Genomic DNA, 23,273 nt, shown 5'->3' on the forward strand with positions numbered 1-23,273 from the left:
TCTTATAATAGCAATTCGGTTCATCACAAGGTCCTGGTTGTCAAGCTTTGGAGTCATATAAAGTGACATATAAACCTTATCAGTCTTCTGCCCAGAATAATGGCTCACCAGCCCAGGAGATAGCAGGAAGTGACACATTTGAAGGCCTGCAGCAACAATTTTTAGGAGCTAATGAAAGTAGGTATCAAATTTAATTTTTAATAACATAATCGAGGAATTGTGAACACTGAGTGGATATTTGAACACATTCAAGAATAGTTTTTTAAGTATAACAACAGAATTGTTGTTGATAGTTCAAAGAGCCCTTTTTTTTAGAGATATATACTGAGGTACTTATGAACTGATATGAAGTCTACGATTTACTTTAAAATAATGTATTGTTGGAGAGTGATGTTAGATGTAAGTATAGGTGAAGCAAAACTGGCTGTGGTTTCATAGTTGTTGAATTTGGGAGATGGATTTATGAGGATTCATTGTGCTGTTCTCTCTACTTCCTTATATGTTTGAAATTTTCCATAATGAAAAGTCAAATGAAAACTTCTCATTGTATATTTCAGTCATTCTGGTTAAAGTGTTCTCATTTATATAGTGGTTAGTATCCCTGCCTGTTGTGCAGGAGACTAGGGTTCATTTGAAATTTTAAAAAGAAAAGATTTTTTTTATCAACATTTTTTTTAATTGAAGACTAATTTGGAAAGAGAAATATAGATTTCTCTTTAATCTCAGATTTTTGATTATATAGAAATGTAATTTAATAAATCAGCCATTATCATCTTGACTTTTTCTTTTGATTTTACAGTTTTAATGTAATATTGTTAGGCAACTCTGATATAAATTACTTTATATTCAGAATTAGACTTAGATATTGGGTTCAGTTGTGTGGCACTTGCTGTTTGTATAGTATATATATAAATATGAGAATGAGAAAGGTGCTTACAGCTTTACTAGGAATTTTGAGATGAAATACTGGTATCAAAAAACAAAACCCAAAAACCAAAACTTAAACAGTGAGTATGCTGAATTAGTGTTTTTATAGTCTAACTTTTATTGTCACATTCTCTGGCATATTAAATAATTTGTAATTATTGTGCGTGTTTAAGAGTCAGTGTGATTCTAGAGTGTGACAGTGAGTTTTTATTTTTTCTTTTTCCTTTACTTGGTGGGGGAAATGTCATACTTGATATTCTGGGCCACCTGTGCTAGACCAAAGAGAAAACTAGACTTCCCACCGATCATTTTTTTTTTTCATTTTTCACTCAGTCATTTTTAAGAGCTCCCTAAAATGACTTTGTTTCTCAAAGAAGACTTCAAAATTCTTTATTAATCTATTCATTAGTTAATTAATTCAGGAATTATGTGCCAGCATAAATATTAACATGATATTTATATCCCATTTAAAATGAAATATTTTGAGAAGGGTATCTAGAAATTTTCTTTCAGAATGATTTTATAGAAGCTGATGTACTTATTTTTAATTTTATGAGGGCATATTACTCTTTTCTATTGCAGTTGTTATATACTGATTTTTAATTGGCCACAATGGTAGTGATTCAGGTTTACATCCTAAATCAGTGACTTTCAAAGTTTTCTGGCAGTGACCCACAGTAAGAAGGACATTTTTAAACATGGTGATCCAGTCTACAATATATATCTATGTAATCAAGTGTATATAAATGAAACAAAAGTTTCACAAAATAATACTTCTGACTACATGGGGCACTCTGATATAGTCTATTATATTCTGTCTTGTTTCCTTTTGAAAAATGCTAGTCAGAATCCACTGAATTGATTTCATGATACTCTAATAAGTTGTATCCACAGTTTGAAAAACACTGCTTTAAATGACCACAAATTTATATTTTGATATATTTTTAATCTAATAAACCATCTTTAATTCCAAAGCAGATTCTGCAGAAAATATACAGATTATTCAACTTCAGGTTCTTAACAAAGCAAAAGAGAGACAACTAGAAAACTTTGTTGAAAAGTTAAATGAAAGTGAACGTCAAATTCGATATCTGAATCACCAGCTTCTGATAACCAAAGGTAAAATAACAACTGCAGGGTGTTGTTTTTTATGAGGTACCCTAGAGATAGATGTGAGCTGTTATAGCAAAATACGTGGGATGAATTTAAGATTAGGTGAGTTTAAGAGTTCATTGCAAGTCTGTGTAGGATCATTAGTGTTAGATATCTTCTTTGATTAGCAGGGATTTGTCACACCTATGTGGCTTCTCAGGTAAACAAATGCTGAAATTGTTAGGAAACTTGTCCCCCAAAAGGATACAATAATATTTTTAAAGGAAGAAGTTCTGGTTCTATAAGATTTTTTTTTTTTTTTTGGTGTCACTCAGGGTTTTTTTTTTTTTTTTTTATTAAATCATTATTTGTTTTTTTCTAAATCAACTAAAGTTTATTTGTCTGAATTGAATTTAATTCAACAACATTCGTATGTGATATAGATCTGACATTTGATAGGGATTGTGACAATTGGGGTCTTTCTACAGTAACATTATTTATACAAACATTTTTATGCCCTAGATGAAAAGGATGGTTTGAGCCTCAGCCTGCAAGAATCACAAAAACTCTTTCAGAATGGAAAAGAAAGAGAGATGCAGCTTGAAGCACAAATAAAAGCACTGGAGACTCAAATACAAGCATTAAAAGTTAACGAAGAACAGGTACATATTTTAACTTCATTATTTATGGTAAAAAAGTTATTTGGTGAAAAGTTTAGTTACTTAGCTAAATTTTTGGCAGGGTAGGACTAAATTTAGAAGAACTTTGAAGTTTGTATTTTCCTCCACCATGAGCCTGCTTCTTCTTGCCTTACCTTGGAGGAGTGGCACTACCATCCACCAAGTCCTTGACACCACACAGCTGGAGAAGACCTCAACTCCTCTGTTTTCCTTCATCCAGTCACCCACTAAATTCTATTGAGTCTTCTCATTTCCATCCATTCAGGATTTTACCCTCTTATTTACAAAAGTCTCTTAACTAGTCTCTAGTCGTTTACCCTTTCCATAAATTCTCTCTGATGGCTATCTGAGTAATCTTTGTAGAGTACAGTTATGATTATGTCATTCCTTTGCTTGAAGCTTTTCAATGACCCCACTTTACCTGTGGGATAAAATATGGTATCAGGATGACCATCTTATCGTTTCATAATTATCTATTCTTTTATTCTCCTCAAACTCAAGTTTGTTGTTTCTATATATAATACTTGTATGTGTCATGTCTTCTTTCTGAAATGCCCTTAGCATGGCCTGCGGCTATTTGATTGACAAGCTCCTGACCGCGGGTTTCCTTTTCCTAAGTATCTCCTGCTTTTCTCACCAAGCCAGATGATCATTTCTATTATAATAGACTGAGGACACCTTGAAAGCAATATTGGGCTGCCCTCATCTTTGTAGCCCCATTACCTATGCCCAGCACCTGGCACATAGTTGGTGGTCAGTATATATTGAGTGAACATTGTTGTTCAAAACTGACCTAACCTATATACATGCATATATATATGTATTTTTTTTTAAGTATGTTTTTCTATTCCTGTTTGGATACTATCCTGATTATGCCTTTTATGGTGTTTTGAAATTTGTAAACAAGTTCTGTCCTTAATAGTCTTCAAAAATTTTGTAACTCTTTTTCACATTGTTACTTCTAGATCTTGCAAATCAACATCTCATGTTTTGTAAAAAAAATTTTGTCAGAATTTTGATTAGCAAGGCATTGTATTTTACCATTTTATAATGAGTTAACCAAGTCTTAGATCAAATTACTTGCCAAAGGGTATAAAGCTAGTTATTGACAAAGCATCAGAACCTATATTTTCTGACCCAAATTTTCCCTTTGCAGTTGTTATCCTAGAAGCCTTTTTTTTTTTAAATGGATTCTGCTGCTTCTTAACCATTTGGGGAACTGTTCTTTAGACTTGCCTTTAAAGTGGTAACACATTCTTTGATTAATGAGTAGATGGCTATTTGATTTTTTGGAAATAGTCACAAGATATTGGTAGCCAAGCCTGGTGGTGGGTGATTCCATTTTTTGTTAATACCATTTTTTTCTGGGGTGGGAAAGTGTGTGTGGGGGAGTTAAAAATGAAATGACTGTAAAATAATAAGCTTGGTTTGGGGTGAGACTTGTAGCTAAGTCTGAGGATGGTTTAATAAAAGACCTTAAACAATGTTTTCTCATGGCTGCCTCCTCATCCTTCAGGTCTCAGCTAAAAAAAAGTCATCTTTTCTGAGAGGACTTCCTATTCACCTTGGATGTAAAGTAGCCCACAGTTCCATACTCCCACTCCCCTTCATCATGCTGCATTCTATTACTCTATAACTATCTGAAATGATCTTATTCATTTACTTGTTATTTATTATCTCTTCCCACCTGAAAGTAGTAAGACCTTGGACCTGGTCTGTCTTGTCATTATGTCTTTAGTGCTTGGAACCCCGCCTAGCACAAAGTGTGCGTGTTATTTATTGAGCAAATGAATAAATATCTTAGTGATGAAAGCAGTGTTAGAATAAATTGGCAATCTCTGGAATAGACTGAAGAATGATCCTCATTTGAAATGTTAATTTTATGTGTAATATGGATTATTTTTAACCTTTTGAAAACTGACAAAGTTATTATATTGAAAAGTTAAATTGCTTTTATGTAGTAAAAGGTTATAACTTTGGAATCTTTTTATAAGTTAGAAATTGCATTTATAAAAGAGTAGCATAAATAAAAACATAAAGGGAACATAATCATTAAGTATATTATTTAATAGTTTCCTGTTGCTGCTATAAAAGATGACCACAAATTTAGTGGCTTAAAACCACATCCATTTACCTCACAGTTCTGGAGGTCAGAAGTCTGATATGAATCTCACTAGACTGAAATCAAAGTGTCAGCAGTGCTGCATTGCTTTCTGGAGACTCTAGGGGAGAATCCATTTTCTTGATTTTTCCAGCTTCTGGAGGCCACTTGTGTTCCTTGGCTCGTGGCCCATTTCCAGCCAGCAATGGCTAGTTGAGTCTCACTGGTTCTGACTTTTCTGCCTCAGTTTTCCTCTGAAAACTGGCCCCATCTGTTATTGGGCCCATCTAGATAATTCAAGATCATCTCCTTAATTTAAGGTCATCTATTAATAGTTAGCAACTTTAATTCTATGAGCCATCTTAATTTTCCCTTGCCATGTAACATAACACTCACAGGTTTTAGGGATTAGGATGTGGGCATCTCTGGGAGGCCATTGTTTTGCCTATAATACCAACGGTGCAGTTAGAGCTTTCAAAACTTTGTTTTTAGTAAGTGACTATTGGCAGGTTTCATCAGTCTTTCAAGGAACAGTTGTCATTTTCCTATGACCTAACAATTGGGTTGCCCCACACTTTGCTCACAGAGCAATGCAAACAGCACTGAGGCCAATACAGAAGCAGCAGATTCTTTGCCTGAAACCCACATTGCCATCATGCTGCGCAAAATCGTCCTTCCCTCTCCTGAGGTAACTACAAAATGTATTTTCTCAATGAATATTGTTTCCAACAACCATGGGCCTGTTGGGTCCGAGCTAAGGACATTTTAAGGAGCTTGAGCTATGATATGGGGAGATCCCTTCTTCTCCGCTCTCATTAGAGCATGGTTGAGTTTTAGGGTTAAAGTCCATAGAGAGCACGGAGTTAAAATACTGTAAACATGGATCTCCTGTGTGTGTATTTGCCAGATGATCAAGAAATGCAAAACAACTGAAATGGCTCTGGAAAGCTTGAAGCAGCAACTGGTGGACCTTCATCATTCTGAGTCACTTCAACGAGCTAGAGAGCAGCATGAGAGCATTGTTATGGGCCTCACAAAAAAGTATGAAGAGCAAGTACTGTCCTTACAAAAGAATTTGGATGCTACAGTTACCGCACTTAAAGAGCAGGTTGGGATGATTTCAAATGAGCAATTGTTATAAGCAAGTAAACTGATTATTTTCTTGAAACCAATCTTTTTTGGTTCATCATATAAAAATCATGAACGTTTGTAGTAGGTGTTAGATTGTAAGTGAAACTTAAAAGCCAATGATTTTTTAATTTATGAATGCGTCCTAAAGGTATGATTTTGGAAACCCTACTTCTTCTTCTTGTAGGATTGGTTAGTACTTTCTCAATTCTCACATTACTAGTCCTTTATTTGTAGAGTGTTTATGCATATTATTCATGTGGTCCTAGAATAAATCCAGACTGAAAGGAATGAGTGTGCTGGGGGCTGGACAGAACTTGAGAGACTATCTTGGGAGCTTAACTAATAGGAATCCCTTCTTGGGTCTCTGAGAAAGTTGTTGAGGGTAAGCAGGTGGTAGGTTTGCTTGATCTCTAAAACCCTAGATAATCATGTGAATGAATAAAATTTCAGAATGCATTTGTCTTAATGTAATTTCAGAATTGGTTTAAACTAAGGGAAGAGGAGAAGAAAAGATGTTAGGGTATGGAAAATTCCAACACACTTAAAATAACAACCCAAATCATAATGGGGTTGCGTATGCAGTTTTTTGGAGAAGAATCATGAGCTTATTCAGATTTTCTAGGAGGTTCATGTCTCCTCTCACAAAACGTTGAAAATTATTGCTTTATAAAAATGTTCTTAGTAAAAATGGACAACTACATTATTGACTAATCATAATATTCTGCTTTAACAAACTTATTGAATAATAGCTAAACATAAGGATGTGAACAGACTTTATGTATATTTAATTTTATGTTTTTGTGTGTGTGTGCACATTCTCTCTCTCTATTTTTTAGAGCAGTTATAGGTTCCTAGCAAATTGGGTGGAAAGTACAGGGATTACCCATATACCTCCTGTCCCCACATGTGCATTGCCTTTTGCAGTATCAACATCCTGCACCAGAGTGATACTACTATATGGGACTCCCCATAATAAACTCTATATAATCAGTTTTTTATATCCACAAAATAACTTGCTGAGATTTTGATTGGGATTGCTTTGAATCTATAGATCAAGTTAGAAAGAAGTTACTTCTTGACAATATTGAGTCTTCCTATCTTTGAACATGGGATATCTCTCCATTTATTTACTTCTTCTTTGATTTCTTTCATCAGAGTTTTGCAGTTTTTGTCATATAGATCTTGTTCATATTTTGTTAGATTTATGCCTAAGTATTCATTTTTTGAGGTGCTAATGTAAATGGTATTGTGTTGTTAGTTTCAAATTCCAGGCTTTCATTGCTGCTATATAGGAAAGTGATTGACTTTTTTGGAGTCACCTTGCATCCCATACCCTGCTATAATTGTTTATTAGTTCTAGGAGTCTTTTTGTTGATTCTTTCAGATTTTCTACATGGATAGTAATGTCATCCATCAATAAAGACAGCTTTATTTCTTTCTTCCCAATATGTATACCTTTTCTTTTCTTTTCTTGTCTTACTGCATTAGCTAGGACTTTCAGTATGATGTTGAAAAGCAGTGATAAGAAGGGACATCCTTTCTTTGATCCTGATCTTAGTGGGGAAGCTTCAAGTTTTCACTGTTAAGTATGATGCTATAGGTTTAAAAAAAATAATAATAATAACAAGTTGAGCAAATTCTCTTCTATACCTAGTTTACTGAGAGTTTTTAACATGAATGAGTGCTTAATTATATTTTGAAAGACAAAATTCAACACATGTAATGGGAGAAGTAGCAATCCATGATGCAGTTGAGTTTTTGAATGTCTGTGTAACTAGTATTTTGAGAAATATATGGTTTCTAAAATTATTAATGTATTATTAATTTAGTATTTTCGTTAAGACATCAGCTTTTCTGCATAGTGATTGCACTAATTTACATTCCCACCAACAACATACAAGGGTTCCCCTTTCTGCACATCCTTGCCAGCTTTCGTTATTGCCTGTCTTGTTAATAAAAGTCATTTTAACTGGGGTGAGATGATACCTCATTATAATTTTGATTTGCATTTCTCAGATTACTAATGATGAGCATTTTTTCATAAACCTTTTGGCCATGTATCTTTTGAGAAATGTCTATTCAGATCCTTTGCCCATCTTTTAATCAGATTATTTGATTTTTTTCCTATTGAGTTGTTGGAGTTCCTTATATTCTAGTTATTAGTCCCTTGTCAGATAAATTAGGATGTACTTTAAAATAACTAAAAGGGTGGAATTGGAATGTTCCTAACACAAAGAAATGATAAATGCCTGAGGTGACGGACACCCCAATTACCCTGATTTGATTAATTCACATTATATGCCTGTATCAAAACATCACATGTACCCCTATAGAGGTATACATCTATTGTGTACCCATAATAATTACAAAGAAAAAAAAAAGAGCCAGTAAAGGAAAAAAAAAATACATCAGCTTTTCTGGGTAAAAAAGATTATACACACTCACAACATAAAATCTTTTTGCTTTGGCTGAGTTTCCCTTGACTGTGTGTGTGTGTGTGAGAGAGAGAGAGAGAGAAAGAGAGAGATAGAAAAAATGGGAAGAAACGGGCTTCTTGGAGCTCATAGTCTTCCTCCAGTGATGTAATTCTCTACTAGTAAACAATCTCCTGGACACTCTCTCCACCAAACTGCCTTTTACCTTATTTCATTCATAGAAGTGCTATGTTCTAAGAGTTCTGGTTATTTCTCCAAACTGTTCGCAGAAATAGCGTGTTAAGATCTCTGATTACCTCCTTGATGGAGATAATACCTTTGTTCATTCTGGTCTTCTTGAAATCTTTAGCTTTTGGTGAAATCGTGGACTTTTGGTTTCTATCTCTTAACCTTCACCTGATCTATTTTCTACCTTTCCTTTCATGATATGTTTAAGGGCTCCACTTTGAATACTTTCTGTTGGCTGAGAGACTCCTGCAGACCTCTCTGTGTGGTCTAATCCTCATTTTTCTGTGCACTAGAACTCTGTCCAATTATTTTCCCTCCTACAGATTCAGTTATCATCTCTTTATCATTACACTTGTCTCGTTTGGGATTAAAATATGTCTGCCCATATCAGTCTTGAACTGAGTGTTCGCACTCAAGCTAATCATGGAAAAGATGGAACTATTCATCTTTTCTTGTTTGTTTTTTAGTATTAAAATTTTATAGTTTTTGAGTATATCTGTTTCCCTGAACTTGTCAACGGGAAACACCATGGTTTGATTGTTGCATATACTCAAATTACTGCCTTTTCTTTATAGTGTTTTTCATATCTACTTTTTCTTAAAACTTTTTTTTTGTCCAGTTTCCAGTTGCTTATAAAAACTATTGTGACCACCCAGAACATAAATACTAGCCTTCTCCCCACCCCTTGCTGTTATTACTATTGTACTGTCATTAATATTAGCTCATTCATTGTGTTTGCCATGTTACTTTTGCAGTTTAGAACCAGGCTTCTCAAGCTGGCCTGGGAATCAGTAGCAGGGTGCCAGGAGGTTTGCAGAGCTGAATAAACATGGACCAGTTTCCAGAAGCTTCATTTTGCTCAAAAATTTGGTAGAAAAAATTTAAAGCAAACATAGCTACATTATGAAGTAGAATGCAAAATTCATATGAATTTTTAAGCTAAAATGAAAAACTTCAGTGTCCCTTTGCTCTGCTTAAGGGAACTTCTGTGTTAGTACCCTTATTGTATGTACCTTGTGTCAGTATTTTTAAGGCATTATTGGGCTTTAGGTTATCCTTTGAATAAGACGCCAAAACCCTAAGGCCTTCTCTCTACTGCAAAGCCCTTTCTTGATATTCCTCTTACTACTTATTGTCTTTAAAAATTTTTTTAGGTAATTTCAACAAATTACCTTAATTCACTCCTCTGCCTTTCCCATGCTCTGCCATTTGCCTGAAATTCAGCCTGCGTAGCCTCATTTGTATGAAAGGTGATGATTTCCACGGTGGGGATTTGTTCTTCCTGGGCTTGGGACTCCTGTGGCTCATTACTCCAAAATTGGAGAAACTTGAGTATCTTGCATATGCACTCTATATTTTCTATATTTCCCCATACAATTACACACACACACACACACCCACCCTGTTTTTTTTCCTTTGTCATTTGTTTTTCAAGTGTTTATTGTAGCCCTTACATGTATAAAGCACTGCAGAGGTACCCTCAAGGAGATTATTAAGAGAAATAAGACATGTAAAAGCTAGAAAGAGAAACGTAAAAGAGAAACAGATCAAATTTAAAAGAAGTTAAGAGGAGGGAACAATTATTTTTGGCTGCTCTGAACAGAATGAGCTTTTGGCTGTGTAGAATAGAGTGAGTTTCCATGTTTTTATCTGTGTCCTTGCTGTCTTGGGATACAAATTGCATGATTCGAAGTGGTCTCCTTAAATATGTATACATACGCTTATCCTGACAGCATAAAATGCAAATAAGAATGTAATACATTTCCTTTGACTTGAATAAAATCAGATTTTAAAATAACAGTGTCTTGTGAACGTGGAGTAGAAGGGGATTTTAGAAATCATCTAAATAAGAAAGAAAAAAAGCACTCTTTCTCTGAAGCAGGTTAGAGAAAAATAAATTAAAAAATAAGATAGAAATCATCTAATCAACCTTTATTAGCATAATTAGAAAAGAAGAAACAGACTGAGTTGAAGCCTCACCCAATATCACACAAGTTTGTTCTCCTGACTTCCAGTCCTGTGCACGTAACCCTGTAAAAGAAGTGATGCTATGTGATGACAGTGTATTTGCCATAAAATGCAATTATATATCATTATTTTTAGTTTAATATTTATTAAAAGTGATCATGAAAATGACTGATTGAACTCTTTTTCTATTTAGGAAGATGTTTGCTCTCATTTGAAAGATCATGTGAAACAACTGGAAAGGAATCAAGAAGCAGTCAAATTAGAAAAGACTGAGATCATTAACAGGCTGACGAGAAGTCTAGAGGAGAGTCAAAAGCAGTGTGCCCACTTGCTACAGTCCGGTAGGTGTCTGGGTGGGCTCCTGTCTCCTTAGAAGGCTAGTTCAATATGCAGAGAGAACATAGTAGGATCCATGAATTACAAGAAATCCAGAAGAGCCAGAAAAGACAACTGGTGACAGATTCATTTTCTTTTTTTTAAAAAATACTATTATATATGGATAAAGGTATATTTTATTTTTATTAATTTCAAAACTGTAGACAAGCATAAAGTACCAAATAAAACTAACCAATAATCCTACTACTCAGAGGTAATTATTATTAACATTTGAATGTATTTCCTTCTAATGAAATGAATGCACACACATTGGCAATAATGCCCTGCTTCTCTGTAAGTGCATTTCTGAAAATATACTAAAGCTGAATGTGCAAAAATTGAACAATAAAATATGTTTCATAAGGTAAGTTCTATCCCTGAAAGCTAAAAATGATTATATTTTGGTTTTTTAGACCCAATGTTTGATCATGTAGTTCTATCCTTTTGTATAACTTCTTTAACTTTTCCCCCCCTCACAATGGAATAGCCACCTACCCAGTCAGTTGACACCAGAGAATTACATTCTTGTCATGGTTAAGATTTCTAGTATGATCTCTACAGTATTAAGTTTGAGACATATGCTTCTTGTCATTTCAGTTTCAGCCATAGTTTTATTTCTTACTTATTTTTATAAAATGATATTAGATTAAAAGGCAAGAAAATAATCAAATGTTTGTATAAACACTGCTGCACAGAAAAACCACCCTGTTGGCTGGTGAATAGCTCACACTGAAAATAGGTCAATGGTTATTCATTAACTGATACGTGAAAGTCACACTTTGGCACATGAAAGGCTGTTGGTACAGTGTGTGAAGGGTGGGTTATTCAAAAGCTGAAAGTTCTAAAATCAATGACTGCCTAAATATGTGTGTATGTATATTTGGTGGGGGGCAAAATTCGGAACACACTCTGTTTAGGTGCCACTCCCTGTTTAGTTTTGTAGCCTTTGTTTTCTCTTGGCATTATTGGTAAGTTTTTTTCCTGGCCATTAAAGGCTTTGAAAATATGATTTTCTTTAACTGCATAATATGCCATCACTTAACCATTTTCCAGTTGGTCATTTTCTTTGGAAACCCAATAGAGTCCCTTTTAAATGAGAACTTCCCCTGGTACATTTAAAATATTAGGTTACTAAAGTTTCGGAAGTACAACCCTAATATACTTATTTCACATGTGAATCTGGGAGTGCTGGAAATAAAAGCATTTAGAAAGAAGTTAAAGGCAGCAAGATGTAGTTTTCTTATTAGAGGGTAGAAATGGGTCCTGAGGAATTTTTTCTTTGGCTTTCTATGGGTTGGAATGTTATACTTCTATTAGGGGACTTCTGGGCTGGTGTGGTGGCTCACACCTGTAATCCCAGTATTTTGGGAGGCCAGGTTGGAAGGATAGCTTGAGGCCAAGAGCTGAGACCAGCTTGGGCAACATAGCAAGACCCCATCTCTACAAAAAATTTAAAAATTAGCTCTGTGTGGTGGTGTGTGCCTGTAGTCATAGCTGTTCAGGAGGCTGAAGCAGGAGGATCACTTGAGTCCAGGAGTTCAAGGTTATGGTGAGCTATGATTATGCCACTGCACGCCAGTCTGGGCCGCAGAGTGAGGCCTCTTCTCTAATAAATAGATAGATAGATAGGTAGGTAGATAGTACTTCTGGAGTGTTAAGGTCTAGATATGGCTGATTTGATTAATAAGAAGGTCATAGTGGCCTGTGCCTTCAACTCCCTAAGGACATAGGGGAGCCAGACTAAATCTTGGAAATGTCTGGACCAGTCCTATGCCTTCTGGGTCCTGCTGGCTCTATTCTGTTATGCCCCTAAAAGGATAGTGGCAATAAAGCAGAACTTAACTGTCTGTAGCCTCAGTGGATTCAAGTTCTTCTGTAGATCATAGGTCCTTTGTCTCCTTACATTTAGTGTATCCTATAATTCTTTCCTCCACAGGGTCGGTACAGGAGGTGGCTCAGCTTCGGCTCCAGCTGCAGCAAGCACAAAAGGCTCATGCTATGAGTGAAAACATGAACAAGGCTTTGCATGTGAGTGTCACCACATGGAAGAGACTCTGGGGGCAACTGAATTGGGCAGTGGTTATATCACCTTTTTGAATCTTGGGTTTCTCGGTATGAGAGAGGTGGTTGGACCATCTTCACACCAGCTCATGGGAATTGCTCACAGCTTCACCCACACAGCTGGGGAGTCAAGCTCAGTTCTGTCTAGCAGCAGAGTCAGAGCCATGCCCCTCCTGCCAGTCTGCCCGTACCTTCTTCACATGGCATATCCCTTCCTCTGAGCTGTAATCCAGAGATCAGTTTATCTCCAGGTGTGGGGAACATTAAGTTTCACTACAATTCTCTCACATCCTCCTTCGGTACTACTTACAATTTCCACTGGAGGGAGAAGAAAATACTGGAGAAGAGTTCCAGTGTTACCTACACTGATGGAGGTATTTTGCCTTTTCACCACTGGCGGACCAAAGTACAACACATTCTTGTCAAACCAGTCCACTTTGTCCCCTATTCTGGTAAGCCAAAAAGTGCTTCCATCAGCCTCTCAGCTCAAGGGACACTTTCCATAGAGGACAAAATGTAAGAGAGGGAGGTATGAGCGAAACTACTTATATTTGTTGTCTCGTTCATTTATTCATTTGTTCATTCAATTTACTTGAAGACCTGATTCATGCTGGCCTTTATAAAATTATTTATAATGTATCCTAGTAATGTATTTGAAGAAGTTCTGCCTTATACTGATCATTAAAACAAAATTTAAAGCATAGATAGAATGACTGTTTTCTTCATATAGGAAAGTAATAAAAATTATTTTCAATAATTTTGTGTTGTAGGAAGAATTAATCGAACTAAAAGATGAAATTTCTCTCTATGAATCTGCTGCAAAACTAGGAATACTTCCAAGTGATTCCGAAGGAGAATTAAATGTAGAACTCACTGAATCATATGTGGATTTGGGTATTAAAAAAGTCAACTGGAAAAAGTCCAAAGTTAACAGGTATTAAGAAAATAGTTTATTAGTTAACCAACATTAATGATACCGATGATACATGGTAAACAGGTGGACCCAGGCATGAAATGATGACCTGAGTAGGGATTCTTTGAAGGATGTTTTAGTAATTTTTAATGAAGTATGAATGTCTGAAATCAGACAATGGACAGAAACTTCAAGTATTAACATTGTACTGTCTTTAACACCCACATAGACACATCAATTGTATTAAGTTAAAAAGTGATTAATGTAGTTAAAATATACAAAGCAAACTCTAAAACTTAGATTATGTATCTGAATCTATTTTAGCTATTAAAGTGAGGGCATATTATTTTTATATGCTAACACTGTGTGTTAAAAGCAGATAGCTTGCATTTGTCAATAGTGTATAAGAAAAAAAAGCATTAGTTTCTCATAGGAACTTTACTGTGACCTTACTTTTAAAATAGGGACTCTGTCTTTTATACTACTGCTTAACACAGATATCTTAGCAATCTCACAGAAGGGAGTGCTTTACTATTGTCTCTCTCGGGGACTGATGGGGGAGGGGTGGTGGTGGTGGAAGAGGGAATATTAAACATTTAAAGGATAAATGAATGGTACTTCATTCATTCACGCTTTGGAAGCACTTGCCACATGGAAAGTGCTATGCAAGGCTCTGGGAATAGAGTGCAAAAAATGAGATAGAAACGGTCCTCTTCACAGGGAGTTTACATTTTGCCTAGTCAGGGAGAAGGAGACATGCTTGTCAATAACTATTAGTAAGTGCTGTGTGTTCAATGTTGTGCTTGATGTATAGAGGGGAGATTTACACATTCCCTCTACTGGTTTTGGTTAGGGAAGAGAGATGAGGTGTTTGGAAGAGATCGTATTTAGGTCCAGGAAAACTTTTCTTGAATGCACTGGCCCTCACCACCACCATTTGGTTTATAGTCTAAGACTGAGTTTGCCATCATTACTGCATTATTGTTTTGTGAGAGCGTTTGATATGTGTGTTTCAGATATCACACAACTAAATACAAATATGTAAATCTGAAAAGTTTTCTCTAAGATAGGTCTTCGAAGTTATGTATTTTTATACTGTGATTCCAGTTTAAGAACAGTAAGATGAGATTCCGTAAATTGAAAGCTAAAGTGATCAGGTGATGCTGTGAAAGCAGGTGTTAGTATTATTTTAGTTTAGTAAGGCCCCAGGTACCTGGAGGTCTTGTCTTCAGGGACTCTCATCCCACAGATCACAGCTACCATCCAGAAGGAAGCAAAGAAGAAAATATCAGATCTAGATTATATGATGTATTTAGTAGGAGCCACCTTCAAACTCTTATCCCAGGGCCGTATTGACTTAGATTTATTTGCACCCCATGAGTTACCTGATTTCCTAACTGACTGCAGGGCAGCTAGGGCAGGAGTTTGGGAGAGGTGCTGTCAGTGCTTAGGCCACACAGCTCAGCCTTAGCAAGGAGGGAACGAGAAACCCAAGGGGCTGGGGTAACTGAGCATCACAGCAAATGGCTTTACACATCCATGTATATTCTGATCCACATCAGAATGTCCATAATTGTGATCCCAGTTGTTGAAGAAAGGCTTCCGTTTTGGTGGACTAATTAAAGCAAAAGAGGAAGTGCATTTTATATTTTTTAGACAGATTAATGTAAAATTTTAAAGTTAAAATATAGTCATCTAGAAAATTCGCTGCTATGAATGCCTCATTTCCTATTAATGCCGGATTAATTCTAAGGGGCTAATCAAAAGAGCACGGGGTTTAGATCCTAACTGTTTTCAATCGTAGCATTGGCATTTATGACTAGCTTTGTGACCTTGGCCACCTCTTCTGAGCCTGTTTTCTAATCAGGCTTGATGTCCCTTGGAGGTTAAAATGAGGATTAAAATAGATAATGAATATAAGGGGCCTCATATATGTGTTCCAGGCATATTAGGCCCTTGATAAATGATAGGTATTGCTAGTATCATTCAATAGAAGATTGGTTAAAATATACCGTTGATCAGACTTTAATCTACTTTTAATTCAACACATACTTTATAAAAAGTTCTTGATCCTCAACCTTGTGAAAAATGTCAGATCCAGTATTAACATGTTAGAGTTGGAAAAAAACTAGAGTTCAGAGAGGTGAGCTCCTTTGCTCAAGAAGACAGACAATTAGCAACAGAATCAGTAATTGAACCCAAAACTCCTGAGGTTAGGCACAGTTTTCTGTTTGTTCACATTTACATGACAGTCAAACCTTTTTGCCTTAGACTTCATTCTTTATGTCTTTTATTTTTGAGGATTAAAGATGTAGTTCCTGCCAAAAAAGATTTTTTTCCAATTTGTTATTACCTTATTTTAGTTTGTGCCAAAATTGTCCCGGGAATTGGGAAAATAATTGGTTATATGTATGTTTGTCTTTTCAAATAGACTTAGTTCATCATGATGTCTAAAGTATATTCTACTTTTGCACTTTCTATTTACTTAGCATTCATAGCCCAAATCCTATAGTAATTTTAAAGCACATTCCTATAAATAATAAACCTGAGACATCCCATCATTATTATGGTAAAAGGAATAACGGACACATTCATCTGGAAAAGTAAAGAATAACTCAGGCACAGTATGGTTAGCTGAGGCGCAGTGAGAAGACATCCAGGCTAAAGCAGGGCAGGGGAACAAACGTTTAGCTTATAGTCATCCCACCCACCTGCAGTTTAATAGACGATAATTTGAATTTGAGGAAAACTAAAAATATTTATTATCAGATCAAATTTAAAGGAGATGTAGGAGAGAAGAGATTTGTACTTTCCTCTGGTGGACTGTGATTCTTAGAATAAAAGGAAGCAGCAATTTTCCCAGTGTTGAGAATTTTAGTTCTTTGTTGACTTGGGCTGCTTTCAAATCACTGACCCAAATACTAGTGACTCTAAGCTTTTATTACCAACTACCACCTCCCTCAAGCTACTGCCTAGTAAATTTTAAGGGTTTAGCCTCAATGTTCTATTTTACATTCATGGAATTTGAGTAGCTAAATCTGCATGTAGCTTGCAGACAGTTTCCTCTCTCCCTTATTATAGTTGGCTGCTAAGCTCAAATAATAAACATTTAACAAGTGGAATGCCTTTTCCCTTTGGTCTTCTCAGCAGGCTTCATAAGGGACTACAGTTTATTTGGATTTAAGGGAACCGACTTCCATAGGGCTCAGTAGTGAGCCTTTTCAGGATTGGTCTCCTTTTCAGGATTGACTTTTTCCCTTTTGAGGAAAGAAGACAAAATTATTTTAGCAAGCACTTTCTCTGCTCTCTGACTTGGCTCCTTCTAGGAGTACAGGATGTGCTATTTCAGTGGTCAACTTTCAGTAAGAAAAGAAATTAGGGATGCATAATTTGCTAACTGAGCAAAATAAGCAATTCTGCTTAAAGTTAGCTCACCATATCTTACAGCACAGGACGATACATTGTAATGTATTTTTTATAATTATATATTTATATAATTATATTTCTATTTCTTATAATTGTTTATTATATCTTCTGTTTCTGTAGAAATAGAGTGGTTTAAATAGGTGGTTTAAATAGTGGTTTAAATATACAAACAGACTTATACAGTATATATCACATATATAAAAGTTGCATATATGTATTGCAAGGAGCTCCTTTTGTAACCTTAAAAAAACCCTACCTAATATTTTGTTCATTTTCTCTTTCTCTACACACACACATGGACACACGTACAATATTCTAACATTTTATTTGGAATCATCTGAAACTGAAGAACAGTAAAAATTTTTACTCAGGTACCATCTCCTTTTTTTAAATAGACTTTATTTTTTAGAACAGTTACAGATTTACAGAAAAATTTATATTGTACGGATTTCCTATATATGCGGCACTCGTTTTCTCCTACTAACATCTTACATTAGTGTAGTACATTTGTTACACTTAATGAGCCAGTATTGACACATTATTATTAACAAATGTCCATCCTTAGTTTTTACCTAATGTCCTTTTTCTGTTCTAGGATAACAAATTACATTTAGGAGTCATGGTTTTCTTAGAATCTTCTTGACTTTCCCTATCTGTGATGACCCTGGCAGTTTTGAGGAATACTGGTCAAGTATGTTGTAGGAAGCCCCTCTCTTGGAATTCGATGTTTTTCTTATGATTATGTTTTTCTCATGGGTTTTGGGGAGGAGGATCACAGAGATAAGATTGCATTTTCATCACATCATATCAAGGGTACATGCTATCAACTGCTTATTTCTTTTCAAAAGTAACTTTATCCTCCATTATGGAAAAACTATAAAATGCAAATTAAAAAAACAGAAACAATAGAAATCACCCATAATCTTACCTCACCTCCTGTGAAGAAAACCACTGTTAACATTCTGGTATATAGCTTCAACATTATCTGTTTTGTATGTTTCTAAAAGATAAAATAATATTTAATATACTGTTTTATAATGTCAGTATATTCTGAAATGTCAGTAAATGTTGTTATATATAATTTTAATGACTATATGTATGAATGAACCATGTTTTAGTTACCAATACACTATTTAAAATTTTATTATAAATAATGCAATATCATTATTATAAGCATCCTTCTAGTCAAGTCCTTATTCACATGTTTGATTATTTCCTTAAGATGTAGAATAATTTTCTTGCTAAAGGGTATGCACACATTTGAGGATTTTGATACCTGTTGCCCTAAAGTTGACATTATCACCCACATCATGTGGCAGTACCTATTTCTCTGTACCCTATCCACTGTTGAGAGTTATCACTGTTTATGTTTAAAATTTTTATGTAGTTAGATCTGTCACTTCCCTCATGATTTCTTGATATTTGAAAAGGTGTTATTTTTCTAGTACTTTTTATGGTTTTATTTTACTTTTTAAATTTTTAAAATTGTGAAATGGAACACATAGAAGTGCATGAAACATAAGTGTAAAGTGAATACTCACCGGCCCTCCACCCTGGTCAAGAAATAAACATTGCCAGCCACTGCCCATATTCTTTTCAATCATAACCTTGAGATTAACTACTATCTTAACTTTAAGGCAATCGTTTTCTGGTATTTCCTTATCCTTTTAGTACTCAGTTATCCACACCTAAACACTACAGATTATTAGGTTTGCCTTCATATATATGGAACTCATACATTGGGTGTTCTTTTTTTTTTTTTTACAGCTTTATTGAGATATATTTTGCATACCATATGACATCCATTTAAAGTGTACAGTTCAGTGGTTTTTAGTATATTCATGGAGCTCCCTGTGCAACCATCACCACAACCTAATTTTAGAGCATTTTAACATCCCCCCAAAGAAACCCCATACCTATTCCCAGTCATTCTTCACTACTTCTTCCTGCCCCCACACCTCCAAACAACCACTAAACTACTTTCTGTCTCTATGGATTTGCCTGCTTTGTGTATTTCACATCAATAGAATCATATAATATGTGGTCTATGATTGGCTTCTTTCACTTACCGTAATGTTTTCAAGGTTCATCAGTGTTGTAGCATGTATCAGTACTTCCATTCCATTTTATAGCCAAGTAGTATTCCTTTAAATGGACATACCACGTTTTGTTTATTCATTCGCCAACTGATAGACATTTATTTGTTTTGTTTCTACTTTTTGGCTACTATGAATAGTGCTACTGTGAACATATGTGCATAATGTTTTGTGTGGACATATGTTTTCATTTATCTTAGATATATATTTTATACACATACACACACACACACACACACACACAAACACATGAGTAGAATTTCGAGGAACCATCAGACTGATTTCCAAAATGTCTTCATCATTTTTCATTCCCACCAACGATGTATGAGAGTTCCAATTTCTCCATCTCCTTACCAATACCTTGTTATTTTCCATTTAAAAAAAAATTATATACCACCTAGTAGATGTGAAATGGTATCTAATTGTGGTTTTTATTTGGATACCTTTTCATGTGATAATTGTCCATTTGTATACCTTCTTGGAGAAATGTCTATTCAAATGTTGCCCATTTTAAAATTAGGTTGTATTTTTATTGTTTAGTTTTAAGAGTTCTTTACATATTCTGAATATAAGGCCTTTGTCAGATTTGTAAATATTTTCTCCTATTCTGTGGGTTTTTTACTTTCTTAGATAGCATCCTTTGAAGCAGGAAAGTCTTTAATTTTATAAAGTCCAACTTATCTATTTTTTTCTTTTGTTGCTTCTGCTTTTAGTATCATATCTAAGAAACCATTCCCAAATCCAGAATCCTAAAGACTTATACCTATATTTTCTTCTATGAATTTTATTTCTTACATTAGGTTTAGGATCCATTTTGAGTTAATTTTTGCATATGGTGTGAGACAGGGGTCTAACTTCTTTCTTTTGCATGTGGATATCCAATTTCCAATTGTCCCAGTACTATTGTTGAGAAGGTTCTTCCCGTTAAATTGTTTTGGCACCCTTGTTGAAAATTAATTGACTGTAAATGTGAGGGTTTATTGCTGGACTTCCAATTGTATTCCCTTGATCTATATGTCTGTCTTATGCCAGTACCACACTGTCTTGATTGTTGGAGCTTTGTAGTAAATTTTGAAACTGGGAAGTCTGAGTCTTCCAACTTTGTTCTATTTTTAAGACTGGTTTCGTGTTTCTGGATCTCTTGCCTTTCCATGTGCATTTTAGGATCAGTTTGTCAATTTCCGCAAAGGAAGCAGCTGGGATTCTGATAGATGTTGCATTGAATCTGTAGATCAATTTGGGGAGTTTTGCCATTGTAACGGTATTGTCTTTTGATCCCTGAACATGGGATATTTTTCCATCTATTTAGATCTTCTTTAATTTCTTTTATCAATGTTTGGTTTTCAGGGTACAAGTCATATGCTTTGTTAAATTTATTCCTAGTTTTAAAATCCTAGTATTTAATTTTATAGAGTTTTATTGCTATGTCTTTATGGTCACTTATCTTCTACAGTGTTAAATATGCTTTTAATCCTATCCAGTGTATTTTTTATTTCAGATATCATAGTTTTTTTTTTCTCTATAAGTCCAATTTGGGCTTTTTTATATCTTCCATTTCTCTCCACATGTTCATATTTTCCTTAACTTTCCGGAACACATGGACTATATTTAACTCTGTTGTCTGTGTCATTGCTGGGTTAGTTTCTACTGATTGATTTTTTTTTTTTTCCTGGTCATGGTTCATATTTTCTTTCCTGCTTCTTTGCATGCCTGGTAAATTTTAATTGAATGCTAAACATTTTGAATTTTATGTTTTGAATGCTGGATTTTATTGTATTTTTAAAAATACTGTTGTACTTTTCCTATGACACACTTAAGTTACTTGAAATCCATTTGATCCTTTCCAAGCTTCCTGTACAGGCTTTGTTAGATCAGGTTTAGAGCAGCTTTTAATCGGGGGCTAATTTAGCCCCACTACTAAGGCAATATTTGATGCTCTGTAAATTAGGAGGTCTTTCCACCATAGCTCATTGGATCACAACATATTCCCAGCCTTATTCTTTTCCTGTGGTTATTTCCCTGGAGACACACATACACGCACGCACCTCCAGAGCGCGTTTTCTGTGCAGCTCCTTTTCCCCCACTGTTTCCTCCTTCCCTCAAATTCTAGCCATTTTGGCTTCCCCAAACTCTGAACTCTTTCTCTGCAATCTCGTGAGATTACTGGGCTTCGTTTGAGTTTGGCAAAAGTTGGGCATTTGTGTTTTTGGTAAGCTGCATGTTTACCAAATCCTAGGGCTCACCTTGTTTGTTTTCCTTTTCTCAGGAATCAATGTCCTGTGCTGCCTGTTGTCTAATGATTGAAAACTATTGTTTCCTCTGTTTTATTTGGTTTCCTGATTTTTTAAGGAGGAAGATAAATCCTTGTTAATTCGTTATGGCAAGAAGCAGAAAATCTCATCTTAATCTTTAAATTTATTGAAACTAAAATTGGGTTTAAATTAGCATGGCTTTATTTTTGTGTTTTTTCGGTTGATCAGATATTTACCTAGACTTGTGTTTTAGTATTAATAAGTTGAAAGAAATAACAGAAATTGTTAGGTAGGATGGCTAGTGTTTAGTATTCTTTTCCTATTTATTATTCGTATCGTTTCTCCTGAAGTCATAAAGGATGTGTATATACAACATGCAGTTTACCAAAAACACAAATGTAAGTCATGGCAGCGTTCACATATCTAAACTCCTTTCAGGGAGGCAGCAGGACCAAGCTTGAGAATGGTCTTCCTTTGAATAAACTTATTTCTGTACATGGGGATATGGCAAAGGTGATATCCTTGTATATGACAAAGTTTAAAATTGTTTTGAAATACCAGTATATAGTTGTATAGGTGACAAAATATAGCCGCACTGCAGCTAGTACTTTTAAAGAATAACCATACTTGATTTGTTTCTTGATTTAATCTTAACAATCACAATTTCTCCATTAGTGTTGTTCAGCAGGAAGACCCAAATCAAGAGCTTTCAAAAGATGAGTTTATTCTGAAGTTGAAAGCAGAAGTGCAGCGTTTGCTGGGTAGCAACTCAATGAAGCGTCATCTGGTGTCTCAGTTACAAAATGATCTCAAAGACTGTCGTAAGAAAATCGAAGATCTCCAACAAATGAAGAAGGATGAAAACATTGAGGCTGAGGTTTGTAGAGCCTCTAGAGTTAAGAAGCCATTTTAAAAAGGCTTATAAAGAAAATTTGTACATTTTTATATTTAATAAGCCTTTGGCTTTCAGGGGTTCATTTGACATTTTTAGAAGTAGAGTTTAAACAAGGAAATGCCGTTTAAAGGGATGCTGACAGTTTCTGACTATAGTTTTGACTTTACAGTGGTGTGAAATTGTCACATGTTCAGTAGAAACTGTACTTTGAGTACTCATACAACCATTCTGTTTTTCACTTTCAGTACAGTATTCAATAAATTCCATGAGATATTTAGTACTTTATTATAAAACAGGCTTTGTGTTAGATCATTTTGCCCAACTGTAGACTAAGTGTTCTAAGCATATTTAAGGTAGGCTAGGCTAAGTTATGATGTTTGATAGGTTAGATGTATTAAATGCATTTTCCACTTTTGATATTTTCAACTTATACTGAGTTTATCAGTATATAACCCCATCATAAGTTGAAGTGCATCTGTATGTTTTTTGGTTACCCTTGTAAGGAAGAGTACTACATTGCAGCTAGTAAATAAGATGCCAATTAGGTAAAATTCCTTTACCACAAATACAGGGAAGTATTCTATATAACAAGGTAACTGCACTTCTTTAAGATTGGCTTGTACCAACAGTGCTTTAAAATTTGTTTAAAATAAGTCCTCCATATTGAAAAGCTTAAGCATTTTGTCTATGAGA

At 35.0% G+C, this 23,273-nt stretch overlaps 1 protein-coding gene across 2 annotated transcripts in view; it reads left to right on the forward strand.

Annotated features, from left to right (window-relative positions):
• CEP152 (centrosomal protein 152) overlaps positions 1-23,273 on the forward strand; it is a 68,658-nt gene that overhangs the window by 9,821 nt on the left and 35,564 nt on the right. For both annotated transcript variants that reach the window (XM_069460212.1, XM_069460221.1), the window contains exons 5-12: positions 12-177; positions 1,906-2,046; positions 2,542-2,681; positions 5,708-5,908; positions 10,756-10,903; positions 12,874-12,965; positions 13,769-13,932; positions 22,361-22,562. In XM_069460212.1, the coding sequence (XP_069316313.1) occupies positions 12-177; positions 1,906-2,046; positions 2,542-2,681; positions 5,708-5,908; positions 10,756-10,903; positions 12,874-12,965; positions 13,769-13,932; positions 22,361-22,562 (1,254 nt within the window). The remainder of the gene's footprint in view (positions 1-11; positions 178-1,905; positions 2,047-2,541; positions 2,682-5,707; positions 5,909-10,755; positions 10,904-12,873; positions 12,966-13,768; positions 13,933-22,360; positions 22,563-23,273) is intronic.

Source organism: Eulemur rufifrons, chromosome 2 (assembly GCF_041146395.1).
Source record: "Eulemur rufifrons isolate Redbay chromosome 2, OSU_ERuf_1, whole genome shotgun sequence".
Taxonomy (NCBI): Eukaryota; Metazoa; Chordata; class Mammalia; order Primates; family Lemuridae; genus Eulemur; species Eulemur rufifrons.